Below are 16,109 nucleotides of genomic sequence, written 5' to 3'. Positions count from 1 at the left end.
AGAGTAAAAGAAGGAGACATAAAAACAAAGTATTGTCCTACCAATGACATGACGGCGGACATACTCACAAAACCTCTCCCGAAACCGAGACATAACCAACATGTCGAAGGACTTGGACTAGGCTCGGATTGAGGGGGAGTGTTGGGAGATGAATAAAAGACATCATGTCACTCCCGACATGTCCGAGACGTCGGATACCTGGGCACTGCCCAGACATGCGTAGAAACTGCGCATGAGGCTCCTGTGTGGAGCGATTACTAAGAAAAGCTCCTAAAAAGTAAATAGAAGCCCCTGAACATGATCCGATGCCAATCCGAGCAGACAAGTCCAAGAGACTAGTAATATATTAGCAATCCGTAGAGGAGAGTACTCCTAATAGCCCATACAAACGAAAGACTAGTATAAAAGTAGTCTAGAAGTGAAGCAAAACTTTACAAGCGCAGACACCTCACATCCGCGCGAACCCAACACTATCCCTTGAGCTTGAGGGGACGCTGGCCCGTCGTGAGAACCGACGTCGACATCTGAAAGCGCAAGTGATCAATATTGAGTATAACTTATTATGGTCGCTTCTTTCAGCTTACTAGAAGATAGCGGCCGCCGATATGATAAAGTGAGCGGAGAATACTTTAGGCTGGCTGATTACAGGTACTAGCAAGCAAGCAAAGTACAACCGAGATTGCGACGGTGGAACATGAACATATCCAAGATGGAACAAATACTACCCACAAAAGGGAATAGTAAATATGTGTAAACACTGCGTCCGTCAAACAGCTGCGCGTGCTCTTCCATGGTTGGTTAACGACTTTACGGTCACCTTCCTACTACTGTACCCTTGAACCTAGCTTGCCAGCTGACGAGACCCCGGGTGTCACGGGCCAATGAACCCACAGAATACCTCCATCATCCAGGGAAACCCGAGCAGAACACGCGTGCACCTCTAACGCTGGTCAACTTTAGACGATGCAGGGTCCCCAAGACAGGGAAGGACCGGGTCCTTGCTAGATCTTGGGAGAGGTACTACATCTTAGTCGAATCAGCTGCATTTATGTTGGGAACATCCACTCGTACCTTCGCAGAGTGAAAGGTCAGGTAGACCTCGCGCCTCCAATGCAAACATAAAATTTGGCAGAAAACCGTCCCTGTTGGACTATATTGAGACCTTGACAAGCCACCCTCGTCGCATAGCCAAGGCCCTAGCGGGCACCCCTGGGGCCGAAGGACCCGATACTCAAGGCCCGTCTGAGACCCAGGGACAGAAGATTACAAGATATGAGGATTCTAACATATTGAAATAAACAGCTGGGAATTCTCGCTACAAGCAAACAATAAACATGTACTTCTACATACCTAGCAGTGACTTGTCTACTTAATATATTTAGCTGGTCCCACTTTCTTGAGCTTATTTAACGGGGCTGGCACTAACCCGCTGCCGTCAACGCAATGGCTTTCCGGAGTTGTGATATGTTCAGGGGCCTGCCGGAGAGAGATTTCCTACTAGATCAGCATGGCCTAATTCCAGGATAGCTGAGCGCAATACGGGATCCAGCCGTGCACTGAGTGATTGTCATGGACGCACTTCATCTTGCTGAGTATCGTCAAGAGCATGTTGGAGCTAACGCAGCCCACAATGGCAGTGGGCGAGCCAGGGCGTGATGTCCTGGAGCACGATATTTTCGATGGAGATCTACAGAATATATACTGAAGATTTCGGGCTCCGGAACGTGAGGTATCGGAAAGAGTCGAGAGCTGTCGAGAGAACGAGAAGAACGAATCTTGGACCAATGTTGGACCGCATCCTTGACCGCATCGTGCTCGCGCGTCGTGGAAGCGATGATCACAGCCACAATCGGCAACAGCCGTGCAGTGGAGAATCCACCGGAAAGAACGGTCCGCAGAGCGGGCCGTCAAAAACGTCGATTACCAGAAAGGAAGGAATTGTCGATTTACACCTGGTTTGCCTTCGGCACCAGGAATTCTGGGTTAGTTGAGCCGAGCGTCGGGCAGTATGCATGGCGCATCCAATTAACACTTTTACGTACAGAGGCCGACTCGGACACTTCATATATACATGCTGTATCCTGGTAAGTATTATGGAGCGATCAGTGGCTCGCTCACTCCGCCGCTTTTTACCACTCACTAGGATGCACTCCTATATGTCCTCAACTCTCGCCGCTCTTCGCCGGGTCCTGTTTCCACCAGATCAAGAATCACTCAAGCTATGGACCGGCAAGAATCCCAAGAATAGGATTCTCGAAAATCCTACCGCAATTGCACGGCCGACAGATGAAGATGGTCGGACCTTTGACGAGTGGGACTTCGTTATTGTAGGTGGAGATAAGGACTTCGTCTACTGGGTATGCTCTCGTTGACGCAGACTATCTCTTGCTAAATAGGAACCGCTGGCTGCGTCCTCGCTGCCCGTCTCTCTGAGGACCCGAGCTTACGCGTCCTATTGATAGAAGATGGGGGAAGGTAGCTGCGATATCTTCTTGTGAGCGACATTCCCCAGGACTCTTGAACCGACCCTTCATTAGTGGAAAAGGAGTACCAGAATCCAGGATTCCCTCTGCCTTTACCAAACTCTGGCATAGTCAATATGACTACGACCTTCTAACCGAGCCCCAGGAAAATGCGGCGGGGCGCAAAATATTCTGGCCGAGAGGTGAGATATCCGACCGTGTTTTACTTGAAGGGACTCGTTATTACCCGTATCTTCAATATTTCTTCAGGCTTGGCATTGCTCCTGTTTGGCTCCTACTTCTGCCCTTATTAGGCTTCTGCACATGGCTCCTACTTTCTGCCCTTATCGGGCTCCTGCCCATCTTGAATCTAACTCCTTTCGCGTACTGGGACCATCACGAGTCTGTCACTGTCGTATTCCTCCTGATCTGGATGTTGTTTCGTGTCGGATGGGTCGTCTGCGTCTGTGAGTGTATTTAATCTGTTCGTTTCAGGGTCGTCATCTTTCATTCCCTTTTTTTCACCCCCTCCCCTCTCGCATGTCGTGCTCGCCGTCGGTCTCTTCTGTCTCGGCGAGGGCGATCGTCGCACCGATGGCTCTCGTACCACCTCTACAACTTCTATAAGGCGGCATTCCCTTATTCCCCTGGCCTCTCCGTGAGTGCCGAGATACGCCACTATCCCGATCCTTACTCGTGGTTGTGTTCATACACGTTGTCGCACGCTCCTTTGGCTGATCCGTCATTGTCCCGATATATATTATGTGTTTTGTGCGCATCGAGTACTTCATTACATGACCGTTCAATACACACGCGCTGCTCTTCAGTCTGTGCATGGGCCCTGTAAGTCATCGCGCCTGAAAGTTTCACGGAGTGCTGAAGCCCTCTTCTGAATTGCGATTGTATGTCACCTTCGCGCTCACAATTGTCTCGGCTCCGGCTATCAGGCAGAAGCGCGTGGATCTGAGTCAGTTGATGGTGTTCGACTCGGAACCTGCCATCGCTTCGGGTTGAGGTGAGTTGTCAGTTTGGTGACATGGATACGGATCGAACGATCGTATATTAGCTGATGTTCTATGGCTGTGTGATGTTGAGATGTCCCGCAATCGAACAGTTTCGGGTATCCCTCTACGCGTGACATCACATACTATATATGATCGGCGACTCCTGCCAGTGTTCTCGTGCCTAATTTCCATTGACAGGTACCGGTGTTGTCGCGGCACATTCGCTGGCCTTCCACTGACTTCAACGCTTGCTGTTAGTAGTCCTTTTCATGTGTCTGTTTTCACCGCTAACATCATGTGCAACTGCGGTCGAGACGGTGAGATGTCCTTGATCGCGGCAAACATATCGCGTTGGCGATGTCAACTCTGATAGAAGCAGCGCAGTATGTTCACGCGGTCTCTATCTTTGTTTAGGTGCGTTCCTAGGGTTCATAACCCTGTTTTCCGTATGCCGAAGACGCGTGCTATGGCATTAGCACGGGTACAGCTTTTGTCAGCCTCACATGTTACACGTCGTGTCTCCATGTATCTGACCTCAGTTAGTTCTTTCATTGGTACAGTTTTGCGTACCGTGCACGCTTCACAACGACCAAAAGCTTTGTTGGACTCCATGTGACATCCGTACCTCCGGTTTGAGTGCCTTAAGCATGCAGTAACGCGTGCTTCGAAAGGCCAAGGATCGGACATGACGAGCTCTAAGCTGGTAGGCTGGTATGCCGCGCTTTGTGCTGACTGTTCGGTGCTATCAATTCATCTGACTTTCTTGATATGCCCGCGTTTCGGGCATCAGAATGGACGATTATGATGCACGTAATGGGCTGTGCATGATCCGGTCAACCTATCGAGTGTGTGCAATAGTACGTCTTCGGTGTGTATTTCAATCTGCAGACCAGTGACATTGACGGAGCTGTGTTCACTCTTTTTGCTCTCCACCCCGTTTTCATCCATCCGTCAAGCGTTAACATTAGCTTCATGGCCCGTTTCCAATCAGGTGTGCTGATTTATTAGTTCACGCTCGAAGGATTTACAGTAATTATTCGTCAGAACTGTCTGATCCATTATCTCCTTCTCCGTGGACTGTGGGGCCTATCTTGACACCAAAGCTGATCTGGGGACAAGTGCGAGGTGGCCGCGCTCGTACATGTCGCTTTTGTCGCATCGTCCTGCTGACGGGCAAAAGTTCAAGTTTTTGTTGTAGCAACGGTCAAGACTCAACGATGTATCTCCCCTTCCGCCGCTTCCCGCTGAATAACATAGCACTGCTACATTTGACGCTGACTCATATATTATGAAAACCAATTGCGACTCCGAGTCAACTCCGCCAACGGGTTCAAAGTCGGTCATGGTCTTAAACGCTTAAACGTCTGAGTCGCGGTTGTATGCCGTGTCTCCCTGAATTCTCATTGCTTATCTAATAGTACTTCCCCCACCTCCGATACCTGGGCCGTAGCGGAGCTAGGCATGTCTTGTTTAAATGAATACTTTAGGTCGCATACTTGGCGGTTGTGCGAAGTTTACAGTATATTCTTCTGATTGCGGCAGTGAATCTGACGTACGCGTAGGCTCTTCCATCAATGCTCAAATGGCGCAATACGGTGCACCGTCCGACTTTGATGAATGGGCTCGGATCATTGGCGACGACTCGTGGTCGTGGAATAATTTTAACAAGTGCACTACACCCAACTTGCATCTTGATGCAATTTCTGACGCTTGGACAGGTATTTCCGCAAGTTTGAAGACTTCACACCTAACTCGAGTTATCCGCACATAAATGCATCTAATCGAGGGAAAGGCGGGCCTGTGAGCATCGGATACAACTCGTACACTTTCGCGGGGAGCCCCTTGTTCGTGAAGGCGGCCATGAACGTTGGCATACCGTTCAGCGGTGACTTTGGTCTCGAGACGAGCATGAAAGGTACCAATATGGTAAGTGTGTATGCAACTATGAATACTTTCGCTGTTATTGACGAGTGTGCTCAGATTTGTTAGTGTCTAAGCATTTATTGTGAATGAACTAAAGCTTACGTGATCTTCTAGTGACATACGTTGATTCTCACTCAGAGCGAGTGTCAACGGAGACGGCTTATCTCACCGACAAGGTTCTCGCCCGTCCCAACCTAAGCGTCTTAACGCGTCATCGTGTCACCAAACTCCTATTTGAACGGGTTGCTGATGGAACGCCTTGTGCAACTGGCGTCGAATTCGTGCGAGTAGCTGATGGGACCAACGGAAAGAAGTGGAGAGTCAAGTCACGCAAAGAAGTCATCGTATCGTGAGCACGCTTTTTAATCGTGCCAATCGTGCCTGTATTGACTCACATCGTATTAGAGCTGGCGCTGTGCACTCACCACAAATCCTTATGCTTTCCGGAATTGGTGCCGCAGAGCACCTTGCCGAGCACAACATTCCCTTAGTTCACGACCTCCGTGGAGTTGGCATGCATCTTACGGACCACACAGTGGTTCACCATCGGTTTGCAGATAAGAAAAAGGTCACCTTCAACTTTGGCGAACCCTACGATGTTTCCACGTACGCCAACTTTTTCATGGCGGCGTTGAGGTATCAGCTTTTTGGCACCGGACCGTTCGCTTCAAATGTCAGTGCTGTCAATTCTTTACCTATGTCTGATATTGACATAACCCAGGGAGGCGAAGCAGTGATATTCGTTCGCTCGGACGATCAGTCACTCTTCCCTAAAGCCGAGTGGCAGAGTTCGATCGAGGATGCAAATTCAGGTCCGGACAGCCTGGATATCGAGCTGCTCATCTTCCCCGTTCTGGTAAATACAGATGAAACGTTTCACATCAAGCGAGGCGCATATGGGTACATGATTGTTGCCACAAACCTTCGTCCAACCAGCAGAGGCACGATCCGGCTCAAAAGTTCAGACCCGTTCGATAATCCACTCATGGACCCAAAGTACGGTGTTGGAAGCGTTTGTTATATCGAAATGTCTGACCAACTTTATTCTTAGCTACCTTGCGACGAAACACGCCGTCGACGTGCACGTTCGCACTGCACACCTCACGCACAAGATTGCCCATACAGCCCCGATGACGGAGATGACGGACACAGACTGCCAAGATCGCACGTTCGACCACCATATTGTCGCCCTACCAAACGAAGATCTCGAGCAGTTTATTCGAGGTCGCATCCAGACGCTATATCACCCCTCGTGCACGTGCCGCATGGCGCCACTTGATGAAGGCGGTGTAGTTGACAAAGACCTGAATGTTTACGGGGTGAAGGGTTTGAGGGTGTGCGATGCAAGCGTGTTTCCTGAGCTCATTTCGGGTCACTCGGTACGTCCTAACGTTCACTATGAACTTAATCACACTGAAGAGATGCTGGTATGTAGGCCGGTGCCGTAATCGCGGTAGCAGAGAAGCTCTCAGAACAGATCAAGCTCGAAGCCCACGTGAAGCGAGGATAGTCAATGGAACTCATTGCAGCTATTTTGCTAGTATCAATGTAGTTACTGTCTGTCATTCGCTATGTAAAATTATCGCGTGTGCGCGCTCGTTCATGTTATCTAGGGAGAAATTGTCCGTAGATTCTTCTGTGAATTAACCAAAAATTATCGTCCTTGGGAGCCTTAGCTCTGAGCCCGAGTTTACTTTGTAGCGAAATATATGACCTTTGATATTAGCGGGAGGTGGACCCGGCACCGGAAGGTAACTCTTCTTCCACGCAGACTTCATGCATCCCTGCAGTACGGAGACTGTGGATTGTGGGCTCCATGACATGCTCCATGCACCTTGTTAAAGCGGGCAGCCGTGCAGAAAGCCACAGGACGTCCAGAATACCCGTCCCGCCCAGCCTCGTATCTCTCTGAGTACGAAAACCAGTGATCTTTATCTCAGCCACAATCATAACAAAGGATGCAATGGTGACAAAAATAAGCTGTTCAAGCAAGGTAAGTAAACTGAAAACGCAAAGAGATCAATAGTACCTACAGGAGTCATGTTAATCTTGATAAAGCAGTTAGTATCCTTGAGCTAGATTCCTTATTCGTATGGTTCACAGATAAACTCACATTGAGTCTCCACTGTAGAGCATTCTCAGTGCATTCGGCTTGTCCCGCTTCAGGAGAGAAGCCAATCGGACTTTGTCCGGCTACATGGGGCCATCAGAATTTGAAGTTACAAGATTAATAGGTGGGGCTTGCCAATCCAGACGACCCCCGCAATCATGTCCGACAAAGCACGTTCCAGCTCCGTCACGGAGAGAAAGATTGAAGGAGATGATTGGCCATACAAAGCATTTATTTCCGAAACATTGTATTGGCTTTGCCCGGCAACAGCTTGCGTCATGTACCTTGGAGAAACTATGAAAGGATCAAGAAGCCAGGAGCTAGTCACGTACGAGTCTAGGTGAGTGACATCATACCATTGGTTTGGTGTCGACACCCCTGAGGCATATGTGTACGATACATTCACAACATATTCCCCAGTTGGCTCCGAGTTTAACAAGGCAGCTGTAAGCTGTTTGGGGTGTGAGCGTAATGAGAATTATAGGTTGAAGTAGAGGATTCTCACCCATGCCGGAGACGTATTGGTATCTGGAGATGGAAATGGTCCCCATGCTTTCGCGGCAGGACTGGAAACGGAAGGTGGCGACACGAGTGCATTGGTAGTAACATCAATTGTAGCCGAGGAGGACTCTGTAGTCATCGCACACTCGACAAAGTAAACCCAAATTACTTGGTTTTGGAATAGAGAACCATTGGAATATGTCCAATTTAGCCCTACTCGATACTCATTGATCAATGAATCGTCGGTTATGTCAAGGTCTGTGGACAACATATACAGTGCATCCACCTAGTGGCAATGGGTCAAAACCCGTTCTAATGATTCAAAGAGCAAGCTGAAACTTGGCTGAAACACACCGTTTTCGAAGTTTGTGTTGGTCCTATTTGGAGCAGCACAGTGTCTACAACTATAGAATTACGATTGATCCGTCAGACAGTCACAACGGTGAGGGAAGTTGTACGGACGTGGTGCAGGTGGTAGCGGATAATCTTGTGCAAAGTCCTTGTAATGAAAGAGTCCGCAGTTAAATGAAATTGTGGTGGAATTGACGGTTGCGTTTCCGACACCTTCGTTTGGCTGGATAGCAACATCGTATATTGTGGAATTGGATAGCCCAGGGGTATTGACCGCAAGCTGAGGGATCGAAAGCGAGCCGACGTTGCTGGCGAGCAAGTCAGGCACAACTGAATCAATTGTACTCCAATGCGCATCCTTGATGTTTCCCAAGGTCTGTGGATCCGGCCACCCTTGTGTGGTTTTTATGCTGACTATTCTGTTGAAGGACTGAAACTGCAAAACCGTGGAGGAAGATATGTGAAGAACCATCACGGAGAGAAGGTACATCACTATTGTCAGTGTGCTGATTGTGGACGCCGGAAGTCTGATCTGATTGCACAGGCCGACCAGCGCCATGCCAAGTCCGTTCCAGGCACTTGAGACATCGTGAAGACTTGTTATATTTTGCTTGGTATGAAGGCTTCCGAGGATAGCCAAGCGTTGCGTGAGTGTTACGAGAACTGTGCTATAAAGCTTGAAACCCTCCCGGTGATCAGACGAAGGGAGATGGACCAGGAAAAGCTAAAAGCTTACAGTGTAAAAGGCCTGCAGGCTCGCGCTGAGAATAGTTGATGCCGTGTTGTGATTCGACGTGAGAGAGAGCATAAAATGTTGTTCAAAGTGTCCACTGAACACCCCAAGCAGAATTAAATGAAGAACGAACAATAGCACGTGTAAAAAGTGGGAAAGGTGGTGGAGGGATGCGAGAGAGAGACCAAGTAAGCTCGACACTCGACCGCTCGTGTATATACCAGCTACAGGACAATGTGAACAAGGCACTTGCATTCCAAGCACTTGCAGGCTACTCACGATCTTGTGTGTTTTCTATAAATATAGGTGTAGTGAGGCGGCGATTCGGGTTGAGCTGTGCAATATCTGAGAGTTTAAGAACTAAAAGTCGGCTATCTTCCAGAGTAATTGTAAGTCTTGCTAGCGCGTACCTTTATCTTCGAGTTGATGATTAATCCATGATATAGATCCCGGTGTAGAAGGATATCTGGTTATCAGGGTTTGGTCTGAGTGGCTGTTACGACTACCGCAAGGAGGAGACGAGTGCATCGTGACAATGTTTGCTAATATGGGAGGTCCCTTACTGAACTTATATTGTAGTTGCCGGGAATCATCAGTGGCAGAGTTCCGTGGCTGTACGACAGATACTTGATGCGCACATCATGTGCTCAGAATCAGATGCAGAAACCCGGAACAGCCATGCAGATGCTTTCCATCAACCGAAGAATACAATTATATGATGCATCCGATGATGTGAGAGTGTAGTTTTCATGGGATAGCATCGCCTCAACATCAAGGCGGTTGAAATTGAATACTTTGAAGGAATATAATAAACACTTTTTCATGCACCACCCGAGCCCGTAAAATCATGCGCCCAGATGAGGTGACAGTATGGAACCGGTATGGAATGAAGGATCACCCACGATTTTACAGCAATCACTTAAGACGACAGAATCACTATCTTCATTTCATTAGTGGTAGCACTTAGTGATAGTACGAACTCGACATCCTAATTAAAGAATCTCTGAGTCTCATTGGGTGTAGAAAGCTTGCCAGTTCTCAAGGACTTGTCCAGGGTTCCCCATGACGCATCAAAGAAATGAAGGCACCGTAGCTGAGGCGTTACGGAACCGGATTTCATAGCATTTCGTACAAATAGACTCCCCCGGCCATACGTGTGTTTTGTATGAGAACGGGTGCTGTTTTGAACTACAGTTGACTGTAGTTGGGAGGGCGGTCACTTGAAACGCCACATTGATCAAGGAATGGTTGCTGGCAACCTTCCTACAAGGATGACAGGTGACCCAACAATCAAAGTCGATCATCATCCAAAGAAATTACCAGTGCTATCACCTAATCTGCAGATATCGTTTTCCTTCAATATATATGTAGCTGCCCAGACAATGCCGTGACTCACACGAAGTCGGCCATGATAGAGCTCGTGGTTACATTGGGATAATCAGCACGTATGTGATTTAAACCGGCCCATACGTCTAACAAGCTCGGCTATCCAAGCAACACGGAAACGTAGCTACTAGTATCAGCTTTTTTGCTTGGTTCGGCGTCAGCCGACACTCTGTTCCTACGCTTCTATTTGGCGCCAACCAACTCGCAGTCTAATCACCCACCTTGTGAGGGTCAAGAATTCTGCCATAGTGATTCGCTCATCTTCTTTAGCAAAGTCCGCCGTGTTCTACCTACGCAACAGAACCAATCCTTGTTTACACACGCGGAATACTCAGTGTGTGACCTCCACGTTCTATATCAGCACCGCCGCTATCAAGAACGCTCACTGTTTTGAGCGTCCTCGTGCTCAGAGCATTGCCCTTCGGGAGAGTAGCGCCTCACGATCAGTCTTGCCAATTCAAAGGATGTCGGTAATGTGCAACCTCCGATGCAGCTGCGGGCGATGTGATCCCTGCTGCTGAGGAGTATAGAGAGGGACAAGGCTCGTAGTTACGAGTGGATGTACGGCCCGGGGGCTCCGGGAAGGCGACATCTAAAGTCCTGTGGGGCGTGTCTGCGCTACCTAATGCGATCGCTAGGGAAGTGGCCAAAGTATTACTTTGACAAGACGTTAGACAAGGGGCGTAAATTGCCTAAAGCTGTGATAATTTTGTATGATACCCAGTTGTACGAGATAGGTACGATAGGATGTCGAGTAAAGAAATAAGTAGAATCATGATATCAGACATAGTCGTTCAATATTCTTGACGAAGCATACGGTAAGCTATAAGAAGTACATAAGATGAACGATTAAGCTCGTGCCTTAAGAGGTGCTAGCTGGAAAGTGCTCCAGAACTCCCGCGTGTCATAGCATCTTCCCAGCGTCTCCATAGACCTTGGCAATGCCCTCACTCCTTGCTCCTGCATGAGCTCATAAACCCACTGCGCCTGCTGGCTAGGTGACCGATCGACATTGTCGCCAGAGCTTGTTTCACCTGTCAAATCCGCCCATCCTGCAAAAAGGGACCACCAATCGTACACGAAGCCATCCGTAAGCATCCATCGACCTTTTCCATCTCGCGTCGCCGCCCCCCAGTTGCTTGTCACAGCGACGATCGCTCTCGCGACGTCCTCCCCATGAATCAAGTGCAGGCTCTTCTTCGATTCCACGGCCTCTTTCGTCCCACCGACCGTACCCCGGCTAACCCAGTTCTTCGGGTCTCGCTTTCCGCCCCACAGCCCGGAAAGATTGAGCACGCACCCGCCGTAGGTGAGCAACTCATCTTCAGCGATGGCGCGATCGTTGGATGTGTTGAACGGTGAATGACGTGTGACCCACGGCCATGCTGGATCTGAGAGCTTGTCGCGAGGTAGATCCCAGATGCCGGTGCTACCTAGCTGAATGAAGTGGACGTCGCTGGGAGACACGCCATGGACTTTAGAGTAGGACTCAATCAGGAGCTTGCTCTGTCCGACGCCTTTGAGTGGAAAGACGATGACAACGTTCTTCGCTAACGGAAGCTTTGAGATGTCTTTCTGCTCCTTGTCATCCGGGTTGAATGCCCAGGCAATCGTATCAGCGCCAGCGATAGTGTGGCCATCCCTTGTGGTTGCTTCGAATGCAAGTTTCCGTGCCTGTAAAAGCGGGATCAGGAACTCGCCTGTCCAGCCAGCTCCTAAAACAAGGATTTCGAGCAGTGCCATTGAGAGATGGAAGTGTCCAAAGGAAGCTACCTAGCAACAACTGTACGCGGACGGTGCGAGGCAGTTGGAAAAAAGATGAGAAGGCGTGGGAAGATCAGTTACCCTCCCCGTCATGTTCCTAGCAAGCAGCGTCATGCAATCTAGAAACGCTACTATTGGGCCTGATTAATCTATTTCTGGGACCTGTAGCCTTACGTAGTCCAGCCTTGGTGCACTGGTGGCGGGGCCCATCCGAGCTCAATACGATCCGCCGCTACTTGGATTATCCGTACAACTTGAAATACCCTTCTCAAACGTCACGATATGCCACACACTTCTCAGTGTTACTCTGGCAAAATCTGTGTAGTGCTTACTCTGGAAAATGATAAGACCTAGAGCTAGTGTGAAAAGCCTGCGTTAGTGCGAACATTCTTGATTATTTTTAGAAGCGCGCTATATTTTTGCCACACACTTTGAGATGCTCATAGCACTGGCTCATACCGATTCCACGGAACAGGATTACATTTGACTGATACTGCGGGTATCATCGGATACCGCCTCGATGACTATTCGCCATAAAATCAGGTTGTTCCACTATGTAGCACATTTACCTTCCTCTAGACGAGTAGCATCTATGTCGGCCCAAGAGATGGAGGAAGCAGCTTGGGGTATTCAAGTGGCAAACTACGTGACATGTTAGTACCTTTTGGTAAATCTTACTTTGATTGTAAATGTAATCCCGACAACTATTTTCCAGGCGGCTTTTCGTTCCTGGTTATCTACAGGATTTGTGGGTTTCCAACATTTTTTATTCGTTCCTTATCATGATAAACAATATCGTGACAAAACTTTTGATTGCAGTTCTCAACTTGGATGACGAGGTAACGTTTTGCAATCATGTAAATGTCATGTAAAACGAGACGGTTGACACGCCTCAAACCAGGTCGACCTTTTATGGGTAAGCATTGGTGCATGTAAGGTCTCCCGATTGTTCTGGAATGTGTTTCGATTAGGAACGTAGTCATTCCAGGTGGTCAAAGTTGTTGTATGTTCTTGTGCGTCGATGGCTGACTGATAAAACGTGAACCTGATACTGATTACTTTTTATAGCTCACTTACGGGGGAATGATGGAAACTGTGTAAGTATATCTCAGCCTCTATGCAATTATCCGTTTCTTCACGATCAGTCCTAGCTTCTACCTTCGTAAGCTCTATACACACGGGGGTTAAACAACTTTCTCACTAGTATTTTGAAGTTACCGTGCTAAAATTGACCTACAATGTGAGTTGGTACCTGAAGCTGGTCTGCTTTCCGTGCGATTACAAACGAACCTTAGACGTAAGCGCTGATCTATGACACTCAACTTGATATTCTCAAACAACTCGGAGTCCTCGTTGATGATGTCCCCAGATGTAAATATTTCACTGACCTCGATGCTTCTGGTAACACTCACGATGAAATCGTCATTCTGCGAACAGGTATGGCCTCGGTCATAATGGGACAAGGGGTGATGCCATCTTTGATCATATTCGGTCTGAACGGTGTGTGTAGAAACGACTTTGATCAGTCTAGATTTGTCTCAATCTCTAGTCATTTTAGCAATGATGGGTTTGAGGGTACATGCAATGTACGGCAGGTCCAAGAAAGTGTTCACGTTTGTGGTCGTGTGTTTCCTGATCACTCAGGCGCTTAATATTGCCTCATTCATCGACCTCATGGCCAAGGTGTCTGTCTTTGGTAGAAGTTCCATCCGATGCTCACCATTCACCATGTACTGACCATTTTCTAATGCAGTATCACCGATGCCATTGATGTGTGGTTACGCCCTCCAACCAACTACAATTTGGTTGTTAGTTTCATTTGGTGCCTCTATCTGCGGCTACGAGGCCATATTGCTTCTCATGGTACTATACCGCTTCCTAAGACAGCTAAGGAGCCGACGCGGAGAAACAATGGGTTTCAATACCTTTCTGGACTTCTTGGCTAGAAATCACGCCTTTTACTTTCTGATGTGAGTACAAGAGCGGTTTCTAATCGATTCCATAATCACTCAAAGTTGAATGAAATAGGGCAACCATCGCATGGGCGTGTCAGTTGTGCTCCGCGCTAAGTGATTTTAAGGCTGACACAGTGAGCATCTCATGACGATGCTGTTAAAATAATAGTCTGATAGGGTCACACAGCAATACAACGCAACTGAACTTGCCATCGGCTCGGCTGTATCGATGTACTCCTTCTGTATGTTAGGACCAATAATGTTCCTCAGTATTCTACGTTATGACGACTATCGTGTCCAAGGCGGAACATACGATGGTACCGAGGTGAACACAATGCGGTTTGCAGCAGACGATTCCTCGGCAGCCGATATAGGACTAGGAGAGCACCGTCTATAGTATAGCACTCGCGCTAGTAGTTCATTATCTATATTTGTCTATATCGTTGTCCCTCGTACATTGGTCCCCCTGGAAGCCACGAGTATTATCATTTGACCCATTCTATCAAGTAAAACCATGCGAGCGCGTATATGTCATCCCGCCGAGTAGCGGCTACGCCAACGAGGAAAAAAAAGCTGAGCAAGCGACGGTAAAGCGAAAATACTACACAGGGCTCATTTCCTTCTATCGGGATATTGAGGGTGCACAAAGAACGGCATAGGACAGAAGTGGGCACATCAACAACTTGACCGGTGATGAATTAGACGCGTGGTTGTTGCCTAATCGTAGGCATTAAACAAAAGTTACAAGGGTTCGATTAGCTACCTACCATAGTTTTTGGAATTTACGGAGACTATCGGTCACTGAGCACTTTGGACAGGGTGCTAGTGTCACTACCTTATCTCGGATAAGATCACTGCTATTTAGATTGATTTTCTACCCGCCACTCGTGGGGTATCAACTGGGTGTGAAGAAGATGTCTCGTATGCAGAGGTGTCGGTGAGGAGCTAATCTGTCGACGGATAGCGACAACAACTCGCGAGCTGACCTATTCGTTCCGGCATTTCCGACATGATTAGCGCAAAACAATAACCGCGCGAAGTGAGCAAGGACGTGATGAGCACGCAGTGACCCAGACTGGCACAGTCCAATGAACGAATGTTACGATCACCGAACGGCAAGCAACGTTGGTCAGTCTTGGACGTTATGTCGACCCTCTAAATTTACCGCCGACGATTGTTCGCCAGCGCCCTTCATTGCTGACGAACCAGTATTCAGTGTCCATATGACATAGGCCTTGCTTCTGACCTGCTTGGGTACAGGTGTATATCTGCCGCAGTGAGTGAACTCCCAAAGGTGATATCGACTGTCCCCCAATTCGCGCTCTAGACAGGTCGGTCTTACCAGCTGACGAGATAAGTCTCGATGCTGATGCCCACCGGGCATGCTATATCTTGATGTGCAATGGAGACCAGAGGGAGCGCTATTGTTTACCGTACTGAAAGTCGCCAGCGCCCCACTACTCACACGTACACTTCGAAACTCTAAGTCAGCTACCTGCCAACTTGGTCCCGCCATAAGTTTAGACGTATGTCTCGCCCAGGAACCAGGGAAAGAGAACGCCGAAAGGACGGACAAGCACTGCCCCGCTGACTAACCAATGACGGACGGACGGATGACGGAAAGCCTGTTCTGGACGCCAATCGTTGGCGTCCCTGCCAGCATACGGAAAAAACATGAACAAAAAGAGGATTCATTTCCCGAGATTACGGAGTCTTAGCCGATGATTTTGGCTTTGTACACCGCATGGATGTCAAATTACGAGACGGACGATGACGAGGGACACCGTCCCGAAGGACCCGAGACCGAGGATCCGAAGACAAAGTGGACCTACGGACGTTTTGGGTAGTGACACGGGGCTTCATGCGCTATTGTGATAGCGATTCCGAGTGAGAGGCGAGCTCTGGTTGATCACATCGTAA

At 48.5% G+C, this 16,109-nt stretch overlaps 4 protein-coding genes across 4 annotated transcripts; 2 read left to right on the top strand and 2 right to left on the bottom strand.

Moving 5' to 3' along the window:
* Positions 1 to 2,395: 2,395 nt before the first annotated feature.
* Positions 2,396 to 6,837, top strand: CONPUDRAFT_50262 (alcohol oxidase; the record flags this gene model as incomplete). Its single annotated transcript, XM_007767100.1, has 8 exons — positions 2,396 to 2,475; positions 2,538 to 2,680; positions 5,029 to 5,134; positions 5,185 to 5,396; positions 5,504 to 5,738; positions 5,795 to 6,066; positions 6,115 to 6,385; positions 6,441 to 6,837. Coding segments are annotated over 8 exons (1,716 nt in total), but the record flags the coding sequence as incomplete, so codon positions are not given.
* A 274-nt stretch (positions 6,838 to 7,111) lies between these two features.
* On the bottom strand, positions 7,112 to 9,612 carry CONPUDRAFT_70749 (uncharacterized protein; the record flags this gene model as incomplete). Its single annotated transcript, XM_007767205.1, has 10 exons — positions 7,112 to 7,391; positions 7,503 to 7,582; positions 7,784 to 7,793; positions 7,832 to 7,950; positions 8,005 to 8,286; positions 8,355 to 8,404; positions 8,463 to 8,787; positions 9,088 to 9,181; positions 9,364 to 9,418; positions 9,495 to 9,612. 10 exons carry the CDS (start codon positions 9,610 to 9,612, stop codon positions 7,112 to 7,114), a joined length of 1,413 nt encoding a protein of 470 aa, XP_007765395.1.
* A 1,555-nt stretch (positions 9,613 to 11,167) lies between these two features.
* Positions 11,168 to 12,269, bottom strand: CONPUDRAFT_80381 (uncharacterized protein). Its single transcript, XM_007767277.1, has one exon. The coding sequence runs from the start codon at positions 12,211 to 12,213 to the stop codon at positions 11,320 to 11,322; it is 894 nt and encodes a 297-aa protein (XP_007765467.1). The 5' UTR covers positions 12,214 to 12,269; the 3' UTR covers positions 11,168 to 11,319.
* Positions 12,270 to 12,826: 557 nt separating this feature from the next.
* Positions 12,827 to 14,586, top strand: CONPUDRAFT_70747 (uncharacterized protein; the record flags this gene model as incomplete). Its single annotated transcript, XM_007767204.1, has 10 exons — positions 12,827 to 12,887; positions 12,950 to 12,982; positions 13,054 to 13,091; positions 13,136 to 13,150; positions 13,303 to 13,331; positions 13,672 to 13,734; positions 13,830 to 13,930; positions 14,048 to 14,204; positions 14,263 to 14,323; positions 14,359 to 14,586. The coding sequence occupies 10 exons, from the start codon at positions 12,827 to 12,829 to the stop codon at positions 14,584 to 14,586; spliced, it is 786 nt and encodes a 261-aa protein (XP_007765394.1).
* Between the last annotated feature and the right edge of the window lie 1,523 nt (positions 14,587 to 16,109).

Source organism: Coniophora puteana (genome assembly GCF_000271625.1).
Source record: "Coniophora puteana RWD-64-598 SS2 unplaced genomic scaffold CONPUscaffold_3, whole genome shotgun sequence".
NCBI lineage: Eukaryota > Fungi > Basidiomycota > Agaricomycetes > Boletales > Coniophoraceae > Coniophora > Coniophora puteana.
This window is presented reverse-complemented; position numbering and strand designations above follow the sequence as displayed.